Raw genomic sequence first — 20,273 nt, forward strand, 5'->3', positions numbered from 1 at the left:
CCACGCCTACCAGACACCGCAGCAGCTCCTTGTGCCTTTGTGACTTGAACACTGAGCCAGGCGCTCCTGGAGCATGTGGAGGTCTTGCTTCACCGCTTCTGTTTGCATGGCTGCACCTGTGCGTCAGGAGCCAGCAGGGTGTGAGGGGCACAGCCACAGGCTCTGTCAGGCACGGACGGTCACGGGGATGCTGCCCTATCCTCGCACACAATCGCACACCGACGTGCTCAGGGGAATGCACCCCTCGCACGTCTGTGCACAGGCATGCCACCCTGCTCACCTGCAGCTGTGTCCAGCACCACAGCTGCTGACACAGGAACAGCCGTAGACCCGCAGGCACAGCCACGCGCTGCCTTGCGCTCCCAAGCAGAGGGGCACCCAGGCGCTCTCCAGCACAGGACACTGCTGCGCCTCCCTCTGTATTGCCCTGAAAGAGGTCTGCCTTGGAGAGAAGCAGGCCCAGCCAAAAGTCCATGCCATGCCTGCTCTGAGGGGGCTTGCCCCCACAAACATGTTGAGCCCCCGTCCCTCCTGTCCCCCTTCCACCTTCTTGACCTCAACCTGCTCCTGAACAGCTTCTGCCAGCTCTGACCACTGCTGCTGCTCAAAGCAAGCGGGACAAATTGCAGGGAGCCATGGTGGGAAAGGGCATCCCCAGTCAGTCCCCAGGGCACGGGGAGGAAAGGCCACGGCCAGGGCGACAGGCACCCAGGTGTCCTGGGGCTAGTGCCATTGCCCGGCAGCTCTGGCCACTCCCCGAGGGATTTCTGGATGCGGGTCGCAGACTTCGATCTGCTCCCGCACTGCTCTACCTCCCTCTGCCTTTCCCTGAAAGAGGTCTGCCTGGCAGAGAAGAGGGAACAGGAACGTCTCCGAGAGGGGCAGGGTGGGGAGGAGGACCCTCATTCACACTGGCCAGGCTGCAATCCCAGACCACCCAGAACCCCCCCTCCAGCCCACGCCTGGCTTCCTGTTACACACTGCATCCCCTGACACACCAGTAAGGGTCATTCATCCTGCCCCCTTCACCAAAGCCATACTACTGTGCCTGCAGACTCACATCAGGGTCCCCTCTGCAGCACAGCCAACAGCCTGGGGGATCTCCAGGGGCCCAATCCCTCCATCACGGATGCCATATCCCAGAGTAGGTGTCCTCCCCTGCCACACCACTGCCTGCAGCTGCTGGGGTGCATGGACCCAGCACTGGCACCCCCCTCCCTGACCCTGTCAGGACAGGCCTCCTCCACTGAACCTTCTGTGCCTCCTCCAGGGTCGCGGCTGCCTCCCTACTTGCCACCTGCAAGCGCTCCTGCGGGAGACAAGGGGAAGAGGGGCAGCCATCAGGCACCGGCACACTCCCACGAGTGCACTCCTCTCGGCATTATCCCCTCTCAGCTTCCCTCCGGCACTGCTTTTGCCCATTTGTCCCCTCGCCTTCCCAGCCCTGCAGGTAGGTAGAGGGACCCCCAGGCCCAACTCTGGACGCGGTCCGCATCTGGACATGGTCCTGAGCAACTGGCTCTCGGTGACCCTGCTTGAGCAGAGGCACTGGACAAGACAAGATGATCTCCAGAGGTCCCTTCCAACCTCAACCAGCCTGTGATTCTGTGAACTCACCTTGGTGTGGGCCACCAGCCCCTCCAGCTGCTGGAGCTCCTGATGGTTCTTTTCCAAACACCACGCCACGACACAGTTCTGGGAAGAGGAGCCGCACACAGGCACTAAGCCCCTGACAGAGCCCCAGGCGCCGCAACTGGGGGACATTGGCAGAGGAGGGGCACTGACCTCCATGCTGCGCTGCTCCATGGTTTTCTGCAGCTCCTGCGGCTTCTTCCCCTGCGTGGGGAAACGAGGGGTCAGGGGCTCAGGTCTCGCAGCCCCAGCTCCCGGGGACAAGGGGAACACTCCACGCCTACCAGACACCGCAGCAGCTCCTTGTGCCTTTGTGACTTGAACACTGAGCCAGGCGCTCCTGGAGCATGTGGAGGTCTTGCTTCACCGCTTCTGTTTGCATGGCTGCACCTGTGCGTCAGGAGCCAGCAGGGTGTGAGGGGCACAGCCACAGGCTCTGTCAGGCACGGACGGTCACGGGGATGCTGCCCTATCCTCGCACACAATCGCACACCGACGTGCTCAGGGGAATGCACCCCCCGCACGTCTGTGCACAGGCATGCCACCCTGCTCACCTGCAGCTGTGTCCAGCACCACAGCTGCTGACACAGGAACAGCCGTAGACCCGCAGGCACAGCCACGCGCTGCCTTGCGCTCCCAAGCAGAGGGGCACCCAGGCGCTCTCCAGCACAGGACACTGCTGCGCCTCCCTCTGTATTGCCCTGAAAGAGGTCTGCCTTGGAGAGAAGCAGGCCCAGCCAAAAGTCCATGCCATGCCTGCTCTGAGGGGGCTTGCCCCCACAAACATGTTGAGCCCCCGTCCCTCCTGTCCCCCTTCCACCTTCTTGACCTCAACCTGCTCCTGAACAGCTTCTGCCAGCTCTGACCACTGCTGCTGCTCAAAGCAAGTGGGACAAATTGCAGGGAGCCATGGTGGGAAAGGGCATCCCCAGTCAGTCCCCAGGGCACGGGGAGGAAAGGCCACGGCCAGGGCGACAGGCACCCAGGTGTCCTGGAGCTAGTGGCATTGCCCGGCAGCTCTGGCCACTCCCCGAGGGATTTCTGGATGCGGGTCGCAGACTTCGATCTGCTCCCGCACTGCTCTACCTCCCTCTGCCTTTCCCTGAAAGAGGTCTGCCTGGCAGAGAAGAGGGAACAGGAACGTCTCCGAGAGGGGCAGGGTGGGGAGGAGGACCCTCATTCACACTGGCCAGGCTGCAATCCCAGACCACCCAGAACCCACCCTCCAGCCCACGCCTGGCTTCCTGTTACACACTGCATCCCCTGACACACCAGTAAGGGTCATTCATCCTGCCCCCTTCCCCAAAGCCATACTACTGTGCCTGCAGACTCACATCAGGGACCCTTCTGCAGCACAGCCACCACCAAATGCTTCTGCAATGGCCCAATCCCTCCATTGTGGACCCAGACCCCTGGGTAAATGTTATGTGCTCCCCTCCTCCCCCTGCCCTGCCCCTCCCACCCCAGTAACACCCCTGCCTCCCTTTCGGTCATCTGAAAGTGCACCTGTGGGACAGGAGGGGAGGAGGAGCAGCCACCAGGGCACCCGGGCGCTCCCATGAGCACACTCCCCTCCACATTATCCCCTCCCGGCCCCCCTCAGGCACTGCCTTTGCCCTCACCTCCCCCCTCTTACCCAGCCCTGCAGGCACCGGTGGCAGGCAGAGGGACCCCCACGCCCAACTCTGCACATGGCCCAACTCTGCACACGGCCCAACTCTGCACACACTCTCCACCCAACACCTCCAACCAGCACCACCAACCCCCAGCCACTCAACGAACCCATATGCAGTGCAGCAACCAATCAGGGGGCCCTGCCCTTCTGCTCTACCAATGAGCAAGCCGTTTCTGTTGCAAGGGGGTGGGGCCCGGTGGGAGCTCCCCGGGCTACGTGCCTGCTCGTCCGACACATTATGGCTCCTCACAGGCGGCCCCGCCCCGTCGCGAGTGCTCCCTGCCCCCGAAATGGCGGCAGTCACACCGGCCTCGCCCTCTCCTGGCTGCCCTCCCCCACGCTCCCATCTGCAGCATTTGAGCACACAGACTCTCCTGCACTCGCTTCTGGCTTTGTGCCCTCCCATGAGAACGAACCTCTGCTACAGCACCAATATTGTGCCGGAACTGGGAAAAATCTCCAGCAGGCACCACTGGAAAGAGCAAGCCAGAGAAAGAAAGGAAGTGGGCAAACTCTTCCTGGGAGGGTTTCCTGTGTTCGGTGCCACTGACTGGATTTAGTTTTCCCTGTGAATCATCCCCAGTTCCCTTTCTATGTTCTTCTTCTGTGCCACCTCACCCTTTTGGGAAGGAACCAACTCCCACCCTCAGCCTCCCCCTTTTTGGGAGGAAATAGCTCCCTGCCATGGCCATCCTCCTCCCAGACTGTGGAGGGGGGAAGGACCTTGGGAGGAGCAGATGCCTGGGGTACCTGAAAGGAGAGGGATGTCTGGGGGGAACTGATGGGATCAGGAGGGTCAAGGGGGTTGGGGGTGTCTGGAGAGAACTGGAGGTGATGGGGGTGTCTGGGGAGAAGTGAAGGCAATGAAGAGTGTGCAGGGGGGAACTGAGGAGATGGAGGGAGTCTGAGAGGAACTCAAAGGATTGGGGGTGTCTGAACGGGGGAACTGAGGGGATCGGGGACTTCTGGTTGGAAGTGAGGGGATCAGTGGTATTGAGGAGGCGTTTGAGAAGATTGAGAAGACATCTGAGTGGGAGATCTGGGATGCCTGGAAGGGTAACAGGGTATCAGGGCTGTCTGGGAGGAAGCAGAGGCATCTTTGGGGCTGAGGTTTCTGGGGCTAACTGAGGGGATTGGGGTCACTGAGGGGGTAACAGAGGGGATCAAGGGCCTGGCAGCCTGGCAGGGAAATGGCTCCTCACCCCACAGGTGCCCCTGCAGTGCCGCATCCCCGCAAAGGTGCCATGACAGCACCATAAAACCCTCCCCCAGGCATCCCTGCCCCACCCTGGGCCCCACAATCCCCTGCGAATCCCTTTCCCCCCCACCAGGTACCAGCCCCTGCTTATATATATCCTGGCTCTGCCCCTTCTGCGCGTGGGGGGGTGGAGGCACCCTTCTCATCCCCCATTCCCGCCCGGGAGGTTTCTGTGTCCCCCCCATACCTGGATTAACGCTACTAAAGGACCTGGCTTGAAGTGTGTTCATGTCAGCATTCCCTTAGGACTGTAGGGCACCATCAGGGCCCTGACCGCAGGGTTTTACATGCATTTTTAATCATGCATACAACTCCTCCAAACAACCCCATCACAGCCCCAACGCTGCCTATAGGTACACAGATGATAGAAGGACGGCGAGGAGAAATGGGGTCCTGCTGCTGAATGAGGTGGAGGAGCTGGTCACACAGGCGGTGGGAAAGGCTGAGGCACTGAAAGCTGCCTTTGCCGTCTCTACCAGCCCGACCTGCCTTCAGGAATCCCAGGTCACAGAGGCCTGGGAAAAGGCTGGAGCAAGGCAGACATACCCTTGGTGGAAGAGAATCAGGTCAGGGAATACTTAAGGAAACTGGCCGTACAGAAGTATACGGGCACAGATGGGACGCACCCGCGAGAGCTGAGGGATCTGGCTGATGGGAGATGCACAAGCCGGGGCCCTGCTGCTGCCCTGCTCCTCCCCAGCAATCACCCTCTTTACAGAAAGGCCATACTACAGCCTGTGGGCAGGGCGTGTCCCTACAGGAATTCTTGGACTGGAAGAATTGCCAGGAGAAAAATCCTGAAATGATTTTGGTTTGACATTGTCGGGAAGGTGGCAGTATTGCCCCGTCTGAGTCATGTGGGCTTCATTACGTGGTGGGGAGGGTTGTGCATCCAGAAGAGATCAGCACATCCACGAAACCCATCTGGCACAAACATGTTTGAGGTTTAATATTCTTTTATCAAATTTTGCTATTCAAATTTTTAAAAAAAATTGCAACACAGAGACAAATCAACCCCTGGAGTGGGATTTTGCACCTGTCTTTGTGTTTCCTGTGGATCATAACCCCAACAGCCCCACGCAACACGATGGCCAAGGGCCGGGCTACGCTGGGAGCAGCCGAGGACATTTTGTGCTGGAAAATAAGATGAACATGAGTTATTTCTCACCCCAAAATAGAGGAGGGCCATGGCATGGGGCTGAGTTCCCCCCCAAAAATAATACAGGAGGATACTGGGGGGAATTATTTCCCCCTCCTCCCCCCCAGAAAAAATGCAGGAGGGCCATGGGGGTGGTATTTTCCCCCCAAAAAAAGGGAGTGGTAGCACAGGAAAAGAACCTAGAAAGGGAACTGGGAAAGGGAAAGGGAACTAGTGGGGAAGGGAGCCCCTATGGGTAAGTGATTTGGCACTCTGTGCGTCCAGCGCTGCAATAAAGAATACCTGCTTTCTAAAACTCCAAATTGAGTCTTAGAGAATTTGTTAGGAACTTCTTTGTTTCAAAACACTCACACACACACACGTGCACCACGGCTGTGCGCACGTGCACGGACAGACACACTGCGTGGGCTCCAGCACAGGCCTCAAGCATCCAGCCCCCGTCTGGATCCAGCATCTAGCCCCCGAACTACAGCCCGGGAAGGGGAAAAATAAAGACTAGTCCTCTGCTCTAGCCTGGGCAGACACTCTCACTTGCTCAGAGAGCTGGGGCTGTCGGCACGTGGGGGGACACCAGGAGGAAGGGGTGGGGGCACGCGGCATACACAAGTCGAGCTGCCACACATCTTCTTTGGTTTATTATGCTTCCTAAAGGAGCTCTTGGGCTTGCGGGTGGTCGTTGTGGCTTGCCGCCTTCCCGTGAACCTGTACTCGGTACATACAGGTGTACTCTGGGTTTCCCCAGTTGCTCTGCACCTGGAATTTGATGTAGCGAAATGTCCTGGGAAGCTCCTTCTGTAAAGAAATGGGGGGAGCCATCATTACGCAGGTGGCAAGAGCCACGGCATATCGCCAGAGTCCCCTCTGCCCGCATTCCCTCTGCTGAGGACCAAGCAGCAGCCCTGACGAAGGAGGAAGCCAGGGCGACCAGACCCTCCTTTGCCAGGGCCACAGAGGAGCCCTCTGTGCCTAGAAGGCAAAGGCCTGGCCTCAGAGCCTTGCTGAGGGGAGCTGTGGAAACCGGAGGCGCTTTGCTGCCCGGGCTGACGCGGGTTGCAGGGAGAGTCCCGCTGAGGGGGGAAGATGTCTGCCGTCCTCCCTCCCGCCGTCTCCCCTGAGGGGGACCGTTTCCCTTCCTGGACCCCTTCCCACTGCTGCTTTCTCTGCGCTACCCGAAGGAAAAGGAAAGCCCTTGCAAAGGTGGGGCAGCTGCCTCGGCCAGCAGAGCAAAGCCCCGTTTGCTCTCCTCTTGCCGTCTTCCCCGCAGGAGCACAGAGCGTGGGAGAGCAGAGGGTGTCTGGGATGATCCTCCACACTCTTTTCTCCAAGGACTTGCAGACAACCCTGCCTTCTTCCCGGGCATCCTGCCACAGCTCTTGCAGTACCTGCACATGGAAAGTCTGAGCAATCTCCTTGTGCACCTCGTAGGTGAATGTCCCCAGGAGAGTTTCTGCCGTTGCCTCATCCACTCCCTGAAAGACGAGAGACAAAGGGAGCAGGTCAGGCTCCAGCAGGGTGTCAGAAAAAGGGCACGCCAAGGCCGAACCCGGGAACCCTTCCCCGCCTCCCTCAGCTCTAGCGGTAGTCTAGCACAGGTTAGGGAGGCTCTGGGTCAGGGTGCTTCGAGCACGTGCTCCAGGATCCTTGGCCGTGAAGCAGAGAAGCAGCCCCCAGAGGCACAGAACCCCACATGCCCCCAGTGGCCCCCCAGGGGATGAGGTGCTCTGCAGCAGCCAGCCCCAGACAGATGTCTGAGAGAAGCCGCCGCGAGAAGCACGTCTCTGGTACAGCTTTTCCCTGGGGCTGGGCCCCACCCGATAAGCGCAAGGCAAAGACTTACGGAGACAGCAAAGTCTTTGGGGGCGCTGCTGACTTCCCCAGAAGGAGAGACTGCCTCGGAGATATGCCAAATGGTGAAAGCCCTTGGCCAGATTTGCTCAGGCAGCCGGATGACCACGTGACCCCGAGATCCTTGGAAAGCCCAGCAGTTGCCAGGGGCAATACGCGGCTGAAACCAGAAAGCCATAACCATCAGTGGCAAGACAGCCAAAGTTCACAGCAGCTGGGGGCAGCTCGGTCCCCCTCCTGATGGGAGGGCAGTGCTGTCAGGGGTCGCAGGGATCAGGAATGCAATGCAGACTGCAGGGCTGAGCGATACGATCGGGCTGAAGGGAAGTGCTGCGCACTTGGTCTGCCAACCCGAAAGCAAGGAGGTGACTCACAAGTCAGGAGTTCCCTTGTGATACCTGCAAGATTGTCTCTGGAGGATTTGCAGAAGAGAAGCCGAATGGAGAAGGCCACCAGGTCATCTTGCCTTGCCCACCGTAACTCTTGGATGTCCTCTCCTCATCAATGGCGGCACCTGACATGAAGGTGGCCAGAGATTAGGAGTTGAAGCAGTGCATTAGGATGTATTTCTCAGGCTTCAAGCAGAGCTTGGCAGGCTTTGGGGGAGTGCCATACACAAACCAAGGGCGAGACTTCCCGTCTGCATACCTATGGCTTCCAGAGCCCAGTCAGGCATCTGAAGGTAGTTTTCAAGCACCTTCTGAACTGCTGCCTCTGTCAACCGCAGAACTTCCTGGGAAAAAATTGGGGATGGAGAGATGGCAGTGAACACAAACACATGCATGGGCCATTCTGCATGAACACCGAGTCCTAGCACAGAGCCAAGGAGCGCCTCTGTGTCAGAAAACCCAAGGCAAGACCTGTCGGAAAAGGTGCCCACTTTGAGAGTGCCAAGAGGAAGCAGCAGGAGGGTGCCCGGAAAGGCAGCGAGGTCTCTGGTCTACCCCCAGCACCCTTACCTCTCTCTTCTCCTCTTGGACACCGTGGGCTTCGAGGACCTCTCTCACTGCCTGAAGTATGTTTCCCCTCGCAGCAGACACCTGAGCCACCGTCTCCTTGAGCTCCCGCTTCTTCTGCTCCAGCCAAGCCTGTGAGTTCCTGGAGGCAGAGAGAAAGCAGGTCTTGTCCAGCAGCTGCCCAGCCCCTGCAGGCAGGCTCCCAACGCTGTGCAGAGAAGGGTCCCCGTGGGCTTGTGTCACCCCCCGGCCCCTGGCCCCTTTCCTTCCTCTGGTTTACAAATGGCTCCCTTCCACTACCGCGGGTGGCAGACGGGGAAGGTCAGGGGCCCTGTTCGCGAGGTGAGCGAGTGCAGGTAGCACGAAGCCAGCTGAGATGGCTCCACAGAGTTCGTTCCTTGGCAAGAAAGCGCTCTTACCCCAGAGACTGCGGCTCTGCTTCAGGAAGCTGTGATGCCTCCTGCAAGATAAAGAGGGTGCGGGATGGACTCCTTAAGTAGCTTGTTTACTGCCAAAATTGACGCTTTGGAGAGACACTCCACTGGAGCAAGCATGAGGAGCACTGCCAGGGCTTCCCAAAGGACACTCCCCTAGGCAGAGCTGGCAGAATTTCCAGCTGCTTCGAGTCACTTTGGAGAGACCCCGACCCGAAGGTTGGACTCTTTAACCAGCCACGTCCAGCAGAGCATCTTTCGGGTCTCCACCTGACCCCCCCCAGGCTCTCCGAGAGGTATGCAGGCAGCAAAAGCACCTTCTGCCAAAGTGCTCCACTCTTCAGCCTGCCACCCTGCAGAGGTCACTTGGGAAGACCCGTTTCTGTGTTGAACCCCACCCAGGCGCGAAGGAGATTGAAGGATGAACAGAAGTGCCCCGCCCAACCTCTGCCTCAGCGGTGGTGGGCATTTTTGACCAGGCACCCCATGTTCCCAGGAGAGGCAGGAGGGCAGAGCCACGGCCTTTGCAGGCATTGGCTTTCCCACAGCAAGAGACACTTACCCGTAATGCTCCCTTTCCCCAGATCGTTGAGCCCGAGCAGTAGACAACAGCTGTGGGTCACATTGTCAAGAGATGGTTATTTTCCTCAGGAGCTGGTCCCCCTCCGCAGGACTGAGAGGACCATTTTTGGTCAGGGATACTCACCCGACAGGACGGGAAGCAGCAGGAAAAGGAGCCTCAGGATGCTCCTGCCCTTCTGGTGGGTGTTGCGTCGTCTAAAAGAGAGGGAACACTGTTGTTACCAAAGCCCAAGGTTGGGACACATATTTGCCAGGGATCCGTTTAGGAGCTTGCTTGCTACCAGGTTCCTGTGCTCAGCACACCTGCAAGCCCGAGGGCCCAGGGGCCTTTGGGAAGGTCTGGCCCATTGCACACCAGCCCTGGGACACAAAGACCTCTGGCCTGACACAGGGGCAGCATCCTGGCCCCGCTCGGCTCTCCCCAGAGAAAGGCCAGGGCCGTGCCCCCGGCTGGAGTGCGGTAGTGCAGACAGCCCCCATGCTCTGGGGCTGCCTGCTCCTGCTGGGAGGGAAGGCAGACAGCACACACGGCTTCTGGGCTGATCCCTCCTGGCTTTCTGGGCCCTCTTGCACCCACCTGCCCAACCTGGCTGGCATCTCCACAACCCCAGCACCCTGGCCAGGCGGAGGGAAAAGCCTGCTCTCCTCTCGAGACCCAAGCACCTCTTCTCTAAGCATCCGCTAGCTGCTGAAAGCGCTCTGCTTCGCGCTGCCGCACACCTCTCCAGCATGGAGTTTTATGGAGGGCAGCAGATTATGACCTCACAAGAGCCGACTGGTGATGCCCATGATGACTTCAGAGGGGCTACCCACGAGGGGGGTTGCTGTGCCACCTGTGAGGGAGAAACCCTGTGTCTTAGCCCCTGCCCACACCTGCAGCTCCGAGAGACAAGGGGCCCAGAAGCACCTGGGAGCACAGAGAGCAGCGTCTCCTTCAGCTGCCCCAGCAAGCTGCTGTGCCGTTACACACCTCCTCCTGTGCCAGGCAGTGGCATGCCCTGGGCTGTGGGCAGGAGGGTAGTTTTGTGAGAATTTGGAGAGTTTTAGCACTGAATTAGATCAGGGAATTGCTTTTTTGCACTCAGGCATTGCCAGCTGCTGATGGCAGTGAACTGCGGTGCTTCAGAACAGGCTGTAGTTCCACGTGGGTTAGTCCAGACGCAGTGTCGGTTTAAGCGCTCCCCACTGAAACCCCGTGTGCAGGTGCTGTGGACAAGCCCCGAGACCCGGGCTTGTCCCTCGGCCCCTCATCAGGCTCCTCAGCCACCTCCCGGGCGTGCGGCAGCCTGCAGGATTGAGCTGTGAGAGTGCTGGGCACAGCCCCCCGGGGCGACTATCAAGGAGCTGGGCATGTGGGTACTGCACAGACCCCTGTGGGACTCACCTAGGGGAGCGGGCACCCCACTGCTGCCCAGGCTCCCAGGGCTGGGATCAAGCAGCCTGGTGTGCAGGTCCCTTCAGGCTGGAGGACCACCCGATGCAGTCTCCCACCTCTACATACACCCAGGGCTGCTCAGGCCTGTGCGTTTTCACACGGTGCTAACAGTGATGACTCTGCGCATTGTGGAAATGCTCAGCAGCGAGGCTGTCTCTCTCTCTTGAGTTGTGCTGCTGTCCTGGCCTCCCTCCCTGCCTCCCTGCCTCCCTCCTCCCTGTGCTGGGGCCAGCCGCTGTCCCCCGGCCAGGAAGAGCTGCTGCAAGCACCCACAGCACTCCCCGGCAAGCCCAGGGATGTTCCTCAGCCCACGGCCATCTGGGCGCTGAGGGAATGTGCTGTTCCTGGCGAGCAGCTGGGTGGGGGCTGCTCCAGGTCATAGAATCATAGAATAGTTTGGGTTGGAAGGGACCTTTAAAGATCATCTGGTCCAGCCCCCTTGCCATGGATAGGGACGTCTTTCACTAGAGAAGTTGCTCAAAGACCCATCCAACCTAACCTGGTAAAAAGTCTCCCTCCCTCTTTCTTCTAAGCCCTCTTTATATATTGAAAGGCCCTAGGAAGATCTACCCAGACCCTTCTCTTCTCCAGGTTGAACAACCCCAACTCTCTCAGCCTTTCTTCATAGCAGAGGTGTTCCAGCCCTCAGATCATTTTTGTGGCCCTCCTCTGGACCTGCTCCAATGGGTCCCTGTCTTTCCTGTGCCGAGGACCCCAGAGCTGCATGCACTACTCCACGTGGGGTCCCACCAGAGCAGAGCAGAATGGGAGAATCCCCTCTCTTCACCTGCTGGCCACGCTTCTTTGGATGCAGCCCAGCACACAGTTGGCTTTCTGGGCTGCGAGCGCACATGGCCGGCTCATGTCTCATTTTTCGTCTACCAGGATCCCCAAGTCCTTCTCTGCAGGGCCGCTCTCAATTCATTTTGGGTCATGTCCAATTTGCCCTTGTGAAGCCATGTTGGCTGTCTGTAATCACCTTCCTGTCTTCAATATGTTTTGACATGTCTTCCAGGAGGATGTGCTCCATGATCTTATCGGGCACAGAAGTGGGGTCAGGCAGAGCAGGGGGCACGTTTGTCTCAGCTCTTTCCAGCCACCCTCTTCGAACGCCACCGTGGCACCTTGCACCGTGCTGGGTACAACACTCCCCGCTCAGAACTGGAGTGAGGGGCCCAGGCATCTCTTTCAGCTCTACTGTAGGTCTCCCCAGTGGGCCCCAAAATCCCCCGCTACGCACCCCACCAAGCTAGGAAGAAAAGAAATACTGAAACGTTTCATCCCAGAGAAGTCCAAAGCTGCCTAATGCCCTTGGACCACTTGCACAGCCCCGGCACCCCGAGCCCCCAGGGCAACTCACCTCAGCCAAGAAGTGCTCTTACGCCTCCTTGACGCCAGCTCCTCCTCCTGCAGGCCAAGGCACTGCAGGGACACGTGTTGGCGTGTGCGAGGAAGCCGAGGTATGGGGCTCAGACCCCCTCCCCTGTCCCTGCTGAGATCAGTGCCCCCATGTCCCCCGGGCACAGTGCAGACCCTTCCCTCCCCAAGGCCCACAGCGCGGTTTGTCTGTCCTACCAGCCGCACAGCCACCATCTCCTGCACCAGTGACTTCTCTGTCTCGTCTGCCGGCACCACCTTCTCCGTGCTATGGACACCATGGGATTCTAGGCTGTGAGAAGAGACCTCGGCCGGCATGGCGATCCCCCGGGTGGTCAACAGGGAGCCAGGGTGCTGCCCAGCCTCTGCTGGGGTTGGCACCAGGCACCTCCAGCATCCCAGCACTGCACAGACCTACCCCAGGCCTGAGGGGGGCATGGAGGAGAGCCTGAGAGCTGCTCAGAGTTGTGCAGAGCTGCTTCCAGAAGTCCCGAGTTGTTCAGAGGTCTTTTGAGCTGCTTAAGAGAAGGCAAAGGGCTTTCCAGAGCAGGCTGGAGGAGCTGACAGGAGCCAGAAAATGTCTATGAGCTGCAGAGGTCTGCCCAAAGCTGCTCATCACTTCCCCACCCCTCTGCCCCAGGTTCCAATCAGGTTCCATCACCACTCACAAAGCTGTTGACTCTCGGAGGCGTTCCCGTCTCTCCAGGAGGCACTGGAGCTTGTTCCTGAGTAGCTGGACAAGCAGAGGGCCCAGTCAAGAGTCCACGCCATGCCTGCTCTGAGGGGGCTTGCCCCCACAAACATGTTGAGCCCCCGTCCCTCCTGTCCCCCTTCCACCTTCTTGACCTCAACCTGCTCCTGAACAGCTTCTGCCAGCTCTGACCACTGCTGCTGCTCAAAGCAAGCGGGACAAATTGCAGGGAGCCATGGTGGGAAAGGGCATCCCCAGTCAGTCCCCAGGGCACGGGGAGGAAAGGCCACGGCCAGGGCGACAGGCACCCAGGTGTCCTGGGGCTAGTGCCATTGCCCGGCAGCTCTGGCCACTCCCCGAGGGATTTCTGGATGCGGGTCGCAGACTTCGACCTGCTCCCGCACTGCTCTACCTCCCTCTGCCTTTCCCTGAAAGAGGTCTGCCTGGCAGAGAAGAGGGAACAGGAACGTCTCCGAGAGGGGCAGGGTGGGGAGGAGGACCCTCATTCACACTGGCCAGGCTGCAATCCCAGACCACCCAGCACCCCCCCTCCAGCCCACGCCTGGCTTCCTGTTACACACTGCATCCCCTGACACACCAGTAAGGGTCATTCATCCTGCCCCCTTCACCAAAGCCATACTACTGTGCCTGCAGACTCACATCAGGGTCCCCTCTGCAGCACAGCCAACAGCCTGGGGGATCTCCAGGGGCCCAATCCCTCCATCACGGATGCCATATCCCAGAGTAGGTGTCCTCCCCTGCCACACCACTGCCTGCAGCTGCTGGGGTGCATGGACCCAGCACTGGCACCCCCCTCCCTGACCCTGTCAGGACAGGCCTCCTCCACTGAACCTTCTGTGCCTCCTCCAGGGTCGCAGCTGCCTCCCTACTTGCCACCTGCAAGCGCTCCTGCGGGAGACAAGGGGAAGAGGGGCAGCCATCAGGCACCGGCACACTCCCACGAGTGCACTCCTCTCGGCATTATCCCCTCTCAGCTTCCCTCCGGCACTGCTTTTGCCCATTTGTCCCCTCGCCTTCCCAGCCCTGCAGGTAGGTAGAGGGACCCCCAGGCCCAACTCTGGACGCGGTCCGCATCTGGACATGGTCCTGAGCAACTGGCTCTCGGTGACCCTGCTTGAGCAGAGGCACTGGACAAGACAAGATGATCTCCAGAGGTCCCTTCCAACCTCAACCAGCCTGTGATTCTGTGAACTCACCTTGGTGTGGGCCACCAGCCCCTCCAGCTGCTGGAGCTCCTGATGGTTCTTTTCCAAACACCACGCCACGACACAGTTCTGGGAAGAGGAGCCGCACACAGGCACTAAGCCCCTGACAGAGCCCCAGGCGCCGCAACTGGGGGACATTGGCAGAGGAGGGGCACTGACCTCCATGCTGCGCTGCTCCATGGTTTTCTGCAGCTCCTGCGGCTTCTTCCCCTGCGTGGGGAAACGAGGGGTCAGGGGCTCAGGTCTCGCAGCCCCAGCTCCCGGGGACAAGGGGAACACTCCACGCCTACCAGACACCGCAGCAGCTCCTTGTGCCTTTGTGACTTGAACACTGAGCCAGGCGCTCCTGGAGCATGTGGAGGTCTTGCTTCACCGCTTCTGTTTGCATGGCTGCACCTGTGCGTCAGGAGCCAGCAGGGTGTGAGGGGCACAGCCACAGGCTCTGTCAGGCACGGACGGTCATGGGGATGCTGCCCTATCCTCGCACACAATCGCACACCGACGTGCTCAGGGGAATGCACCCCCCGCACGTCTGTGCACAGGCATGCCACCCTGCTCACCTGCAGCTGTGTCCAGCACCACAGCTGCTGACACAGGAACAGCCGTAGACCCGCAGGCACAGCCACGCGCTGCCTTGCGCTCCCAAGCAGAGGGGCACCCAGGCGCTCTCCAGCACAGGACACTGCTGCGCCTCCCTCTGTATTGCCCTGAAAGAGGTCTGCCTTGGAGAGAAGCAGGCCCAGCCAAAAGTCCATGCCATGCCTGCTCTGAGGGGGCTTGCCCCCACAAACATGTTGAGCCCCCGTCCCTCCTGTCCCCCTTCCACCTTCTTGACCTCAACCTGCTCCTGAACAGCTTCTGCCAGCTCTGACCACTGCTGCTGCTCAAAGCAAGCGGGACAAATTGCAGGGAGCCATGGTGGGAAAGGGCATCCCCAGTCAGTCCCCAGGGCACGGGGAGGAAAGGCCACGGCCAGGGCGACAGGCACCCAGGTGTCCTGGGGCTAGTGCCATTGCCCGGCAGCTCTGGCCACTCCCCGAGGGATTTCTGGATGCGGGTCGCAGACTTCGACCTGCTCCCGCACTGCTCTACCTCCCTCTGCCTTTCCCTGAAAGAGGTCTGCCTGGCAGAGAAGAGGGAACAGGAACGTCTCCGAGAGGGGCAGGGTGGGGAGGAGGACCCTCATTCACACTGGCCAGGCTGCAATCCCAGACCACCCAGAACCCCCCCTCCAGCCCACGCCTGGCTTCCTGTTACACACTGCATCCCCTGACACACCAGTAAGGGTCATTCATCCTGCCCCCTTCACCAAAGCCATACTACTGTGCCTGCAGACTCACATCAGGGTCCCCTCTGCAGCACAGCCAACAGCCTGGGGGATCTCCAGGGGCCCAATCCCTCCATCACGGATGCCATATCCCAGAGTAGGTGTCCTCCCCTGCCACACCACTGCCTGCAGCTGCTGGGGTGCATGGACCCAGCACTGGCACCCCCCTCCCTGACCCTGTCAGGACAGGCCTCCTCCACTGAACCTTCTGTGCCTCCTCCAGGGTCGCGGCTGCCTCCCTACTTGCCACCTGCAAGCGCTCCTGCGGGAGACAAGGGGAAGAGGGGCAGCCATCAGGCACCGGCACACTCCCACGAGTGCACTCCTCTCGGCATTATCCCCTCTCAGCTTCCCTCCGGCACTGCTTTTGCCCATTTGTCCCCTCTCCTTCCCAGCCCTGCAGGTAGGTAGAGGGACCCCCAGGCCCAACTCTGGACGCGGTCCGCATCTGGACATGGTCCTGAGCAACTGGCTCTCGGTGACCCTGCTTGAGCAGAGGCACTGGACAAGACAAGATGATCTCCAGAGGTCCCTTCCAACCTCAACCAGCCTGTGATTCTGTGAACTCACCTTGGTGTGGGCCACCAGCCCCTCCAGCTGCTGGAGCTCCTGATGGTTCTTTTCCAAACACCACGCCACGACACAGTTCTGGGAAGAGGAGCCGCACACAGGCACTAAGCCCCTGACAGAGCCCCAGGCGCCGCAACTGGGGGACATTGGCAGAGGAGGGGCACTGACCTCCATGCTGCGCTGCTCCATGGTTTTCTGCAGCTCCTGCGGCTTCTTCCCCTGCGTGGGGAAACGAGGGGTCAGGGGCTCAGGTCTCGCAGCCCCAGCTCCCGGGGACAAGGGGAACACTCCACGCCTACCAGACACCGCAGCAGCTCCTTGTGCCTTTGTGACTTGAACACTGAGCCAGGCGCTCCTGGAGCATGTGGAGGTCTTGCTTCACCGCTTCTGTTTGCATGGCTGCACCTGTGCGTCAGGAGCCAGCAGGGTGTGAGGGGCACAGCCACAGGCTCTGTCAGGCACGGACGGTCACGGGGATGCTGCCCTATCCTCGCACACAATCGCACACCGACGTGCTCAGGGGAATGCACCCCCCGCACGTCTGTGCACAGGCATGCCACCCTGCTCACCTGCAGCTGTGTCCAGCACCACAGCTGCTGACACAGGAACAGCCGTAGACCCGCAGGCACAGCCACGCGCTGCCTTGCGCTCCCAAGCAGAGGGGCACCCAGGCGCTCTCCAGCACAGGACACTGCTGCGCCTCCCTCTGTATTGCCCTGAAAGAGGTCTGCCTTGGAGAGAAGCAGGCCCAGCCAAAAGTCCATGCCATGCCTGCTCTGAGGGGGCTTGCCCCCACAAACATGTTGAGCCCCCGTCCCTCCTGTCCCCCTTCCACCTTCTTGACCTCAACCTGCTCCTGAACAGCTTCTGCCAGCTCTGACCACTGCTGCTGCTCAAAGCAAGCGGGACAAATTGCAGGGAGCCATGGTGGGAAAGGGCATCCCCAGTCAGTCCCCAGGGCACGGGGAGGAAAGGCCACGGCCAGGGCGACAGGCACCCAGGTGTCCTGGGGCTAGTGCCATTGCCCGGCAGCTCTGGCCACTCCCCGAGGGATTTCTGGATGCGGGTCGCAGACTTCGATCTGCTCCCGCACTGCTCTACCTCCCTCTGCCTTTCCCTGAAAGAGGTCTGCCTGGCAGAGAAGAGGGAACAGGAACGTCTCCGAGAGGGGCAGGGTGGGGAGGAGGACCCTCATTCACACTGGCCAGGCTGCAATCCCAGACCACCCAGCACCCACCCTCCAGCCCACGCCTGGCTTCCTGTTACACACTGCATCCCCTGACACACAAGTGAGGGTCATTCATCCTGCCCCCTTCACCAAAGCCATACTACTGTGCCTGCAGACTCACATCAGGGACCCTTCTGCAGCACAGCCACCACCAAATGCTTCTGCAATGGCCCAATCCCTCCATTGTGGACCCAGACCCCTGGGTAAATGTTATGTGCTCCCCTCCTCCCCCTGCCCTGCCCCTCCCACCCCAGTAACACCCCTGCCTCCCTTTCGGTCATCTGAAAGTGCACCTGTGGGACAGGAGGGGAGGAGGAGCAGCCACCAGGGCACCCGGGCGCTCCCATGAGCACACTCCCCTCCACATTATCCCCTCCCGGCCCCCCTCAGGCACTGCCTTTGCCCTCACCTCCCCCCTCTTACCCAGCCCTGCAGGCACCGGTGGCAGGCAGAGGGACCCCCACGCCCAACTCTGCACATGGCCCAACTCTGCACACGGCCCAACTCTGCACACACTCTCCACCCAACACCTCCAACCAGCACCACCAACCCCCAGCCACTCAACGAACCCATATGCAGTGCAGCAACCAATCAGGGGGCCCTGCCCTTCTGCTCTACCAATGAGCAAGCCGTTTCTGTTGCAAGGGGGTGGGGCCCGGTGGGAGCTCCCCGGGCTACGTGCCTGCTCGTCTGACACATTATGGCTCCTCACAGGCGGCCCCGCCCCGTCGCGAGTGCTCCCTGCCCCCGAAATGGCGGCAGTCACACCGGCCTCGCCCTCTCCTGGCTGCCCTCCCCCACGCTCCCATCTGCAGCATTTGAGCACACAGACTCTCCTGCACTCGCTTCTGGCTTTGTGCCCTCCCATGAGAACGAACCTCTGCTACAGCACCAATATTGTGCCGGAACTGGGAAAAATCTCCAGCAGGCACCACTGGAAAGAGCAAGCCAGAGAAAGAAAGGAAGTGGGCAAACTCTTCCTGGGAGGGTTTCCTGTGTTCGGTGCCACTGACTGGATTTAGTTTTCCCTGTGAATCATCCCCAGTTCCCTTTCTATGTTCTTCTTCTGTGTCACCTCACCCTTTTGGGAAGGAACCAACTCCCACCCTCAGCCTCCCCCTTTTTGGGGGGAAATAGCTCCCTGCCATGGCCATCCTCCTCCCAGACTGTGGAGGGGGGAAGGACCTTGGGAGGAGCAGATGCCTGGGGTACCTGAAAGGAGAGGGATGTCTGGGGGGAACTGATGGGATCAGGAGGGTCAAGGGGGTTGGGGGTGTCTGGAGAGAACTGGAGGTGATGGGGGTGTCTGGGGAGAAGTGAAGGCAATGAAGAGTGTGCAGGGGGGAACTGAGGAGATGGAGGGAGTCTGAGAGGAACTCAAAGGATTGGGGGTGTCTGAACGGGGGAACTGAGGGGATCGGGGACTTCTGGTTGGAAGTGAGGGGATCAGTGGTATTGAGGAGGCGTTTGAGAAGATTGAGAAGACATCTGAGTGGGAGATCTGGGATGCCTGGAAGGGTAGCAGGGTATCAGGGCTGTCTGGGAGGAAGCAGAGGCATCTTTGGGGCTGAGGTTTCTGGGGCTAACTGAGGGGATTGGGGTCACTGAGGGGGTAACAGAGGGGATCAAGGGCCTGGCAGCCTGGCAGGGAAATGGCTCCTCACCCCACAGGTGCCCCTGCAGTGCCGCATCCCCGCAAAGGTGCCATGACAGCACCATAAAACCCTCCCCCAGGCATCCCTGCCCCACCCTGGGCCCCACAATCCCCTGCGAATCCCTTTCCCCCCCACCAGGTACCAGCCCCTGCTTATATATATCCTGGCTCTGCCCCTTCTGCGCGTGGGGGGGTGGAGGCACCCTTCTCATCCCCCATTCCCGCCCGGGAGGTTTCTGTGTCCCCCCCATACCTGGATTAACGCTACTAAAAGACCTGGCTTGAAGTGTGTTCATGTCAGCATTCCCTTAGGACTGTAGGGCACCATCAGGGCCCTGGCCGCAGGGTTTTACATGCATTTTTAATCATGCATACAACTCCTCCAAACAACCCCATCACAGCCCCAACGCTGCCTATAGGTACACAGGTGATAGAAGGACGGCGAGGAGAAATGGGGTCCTGCTGCTGAATGAGGTGGAGGAGCTGGTCACACAGGCGGTGGGAAAGGCTGAGGCACTGAAAGCTGCCTTTGCCGTCTCTACCAGCCCGACCTGCCTTCAGGAATCCCAGGTCACAGAGGCCTGGGAAAAGGCTGGAGCAAGGCAGACGTACCCTTGGCGGAAGAGAATCAGGTCAGGGAATACTTAAGGAAACTGGCCGTACAGAAGTATACGGGCACAGATGGGACGCACCCGCGAGGGCTGAGGGATCTGGCTGATGGGAGATGCACAAGCCGGGGCCCTGCTGCTGCCCTGCTCCTCCCCAGCAATCACCCTCTTTACAGAAAGGCCATACTACAGCCTGTGGGCAGGGGGTGTCCCTACAGGAATTCTTGGACTGGAAGAATTGCCAGGAGAAAAATCCTGAAATGATTTTGGTTTGACATTGTCGGGAAGGTGGCAGTATTGCCCCGTCTGAGTCATGTGGGCTTCATTACGTGGTGGGGAGGGTTGTGCATCCAGAAGAGATCAGCACATCCACGAAACCCATCTGGCACAAACATGTTTGAGGTTTAATATTCTTTTATCAAATTTTGCTATTCAAATTTTTAAAAAAAATTGCAACACAGAGACAAATCAACCCCTGGAGTGGGATTTTGCACCTGTCTTTGTGTTTCCTGTGGATCATAACCCCAACAGCCCCACGCAACACGATGGCCAAGGGCCGGGCTACGCTGGGAGCAGCCGAGGACATTTTGTGCTGGAAAATAAGATGAACATGAGT

At 59.7% G+C, this 20,273-nt stretch overlaps 1 protein-coding gene and 1 long non-coding RNA gene across 2 annotated transcripts in view; one reads left to right on the top strand and one right to left on the bottom strand.

The window, feature by feature from the left end:
- LOC142076740 (uncharacterized) overlaps nucleotides 1-20,273 on the top strand; it is a 124,405-nt gene that overhangs the window by 18,144 nt on the left and 85,988 nt on the right. The gene's annotated exons all lie outside the window — the stretch shown is intronic.
- Nucleotides 5,999-10,827, bottom strand: LOC142076732 (SUN domain-containing protein 3-like). Its single transcript, XM_075139124.1, has 10 exons — nucleotides 10,119-10,827; nucleotides 9,666-9,736; nucleotides 9,522-9,571; nucleotides 8,945-8,985; nucleotides 8,529-8,667; nucleotides 8,218-8,302; nucleotides 7,968-8,083; nucleotides 7,562-7,729; nucleotides 7,107-7,193; nucleotides 5,999-6,516 (listed from the first exon to the last, which is right to left on the bottom strand). Exons 1-10 carry the CDS (start codon nucleotides 10,217-10,219, stop codon nucleotides 6,370-6,372), a joined length of 1,005 nt encoding a protein of 334 aa, XP_074995225.1. The 5' UTR covers nucleotides 10,220-10,827; the 3' UTR covers nucleotides 5,999-6,369.

This window comes from Calonectris borealis, unplaced genomic scaffold, assembly GCF_964195595.1.
Source record: "Calonectris borealis unplaced genomic scaffold, bCalBor7.hap1.2 HAP1_SCAFFOLD_101, whole genome shotgun sequence".
NCBI lineage: Eukaryota > Metazoa > Chordata > Aves > Procellariiformes > Procellariidae > Calonectris > Calonectris borealis.

Excerpts from the sequence above, each read along its gene's own strand:
- LOC142076732 (XM_075139124.1), bottom strand. The coding sequence starts at position 10,219 with ATGCTTAGAGAAGAGGTGCTTGGGTCTCGAGAGGAGAGCAGGCTTTTC. Across the intron at positions 8,986-9,521 it reads GGGGAAAGGGAGCATTACGG|GAGGCATCACAGCTTCCTGA; the intron begins GTAAGTGTCTCT and ends TTTATCTTGCAG. Across the intron at positions 8,303-8,528 it reads TCCAAGAGGAGAAGAGAGAG|GAAGTTCTGCGGTTGACAGA; the intron begins GTAAGGGTGCTG and ends ATTTTTTCCCAG.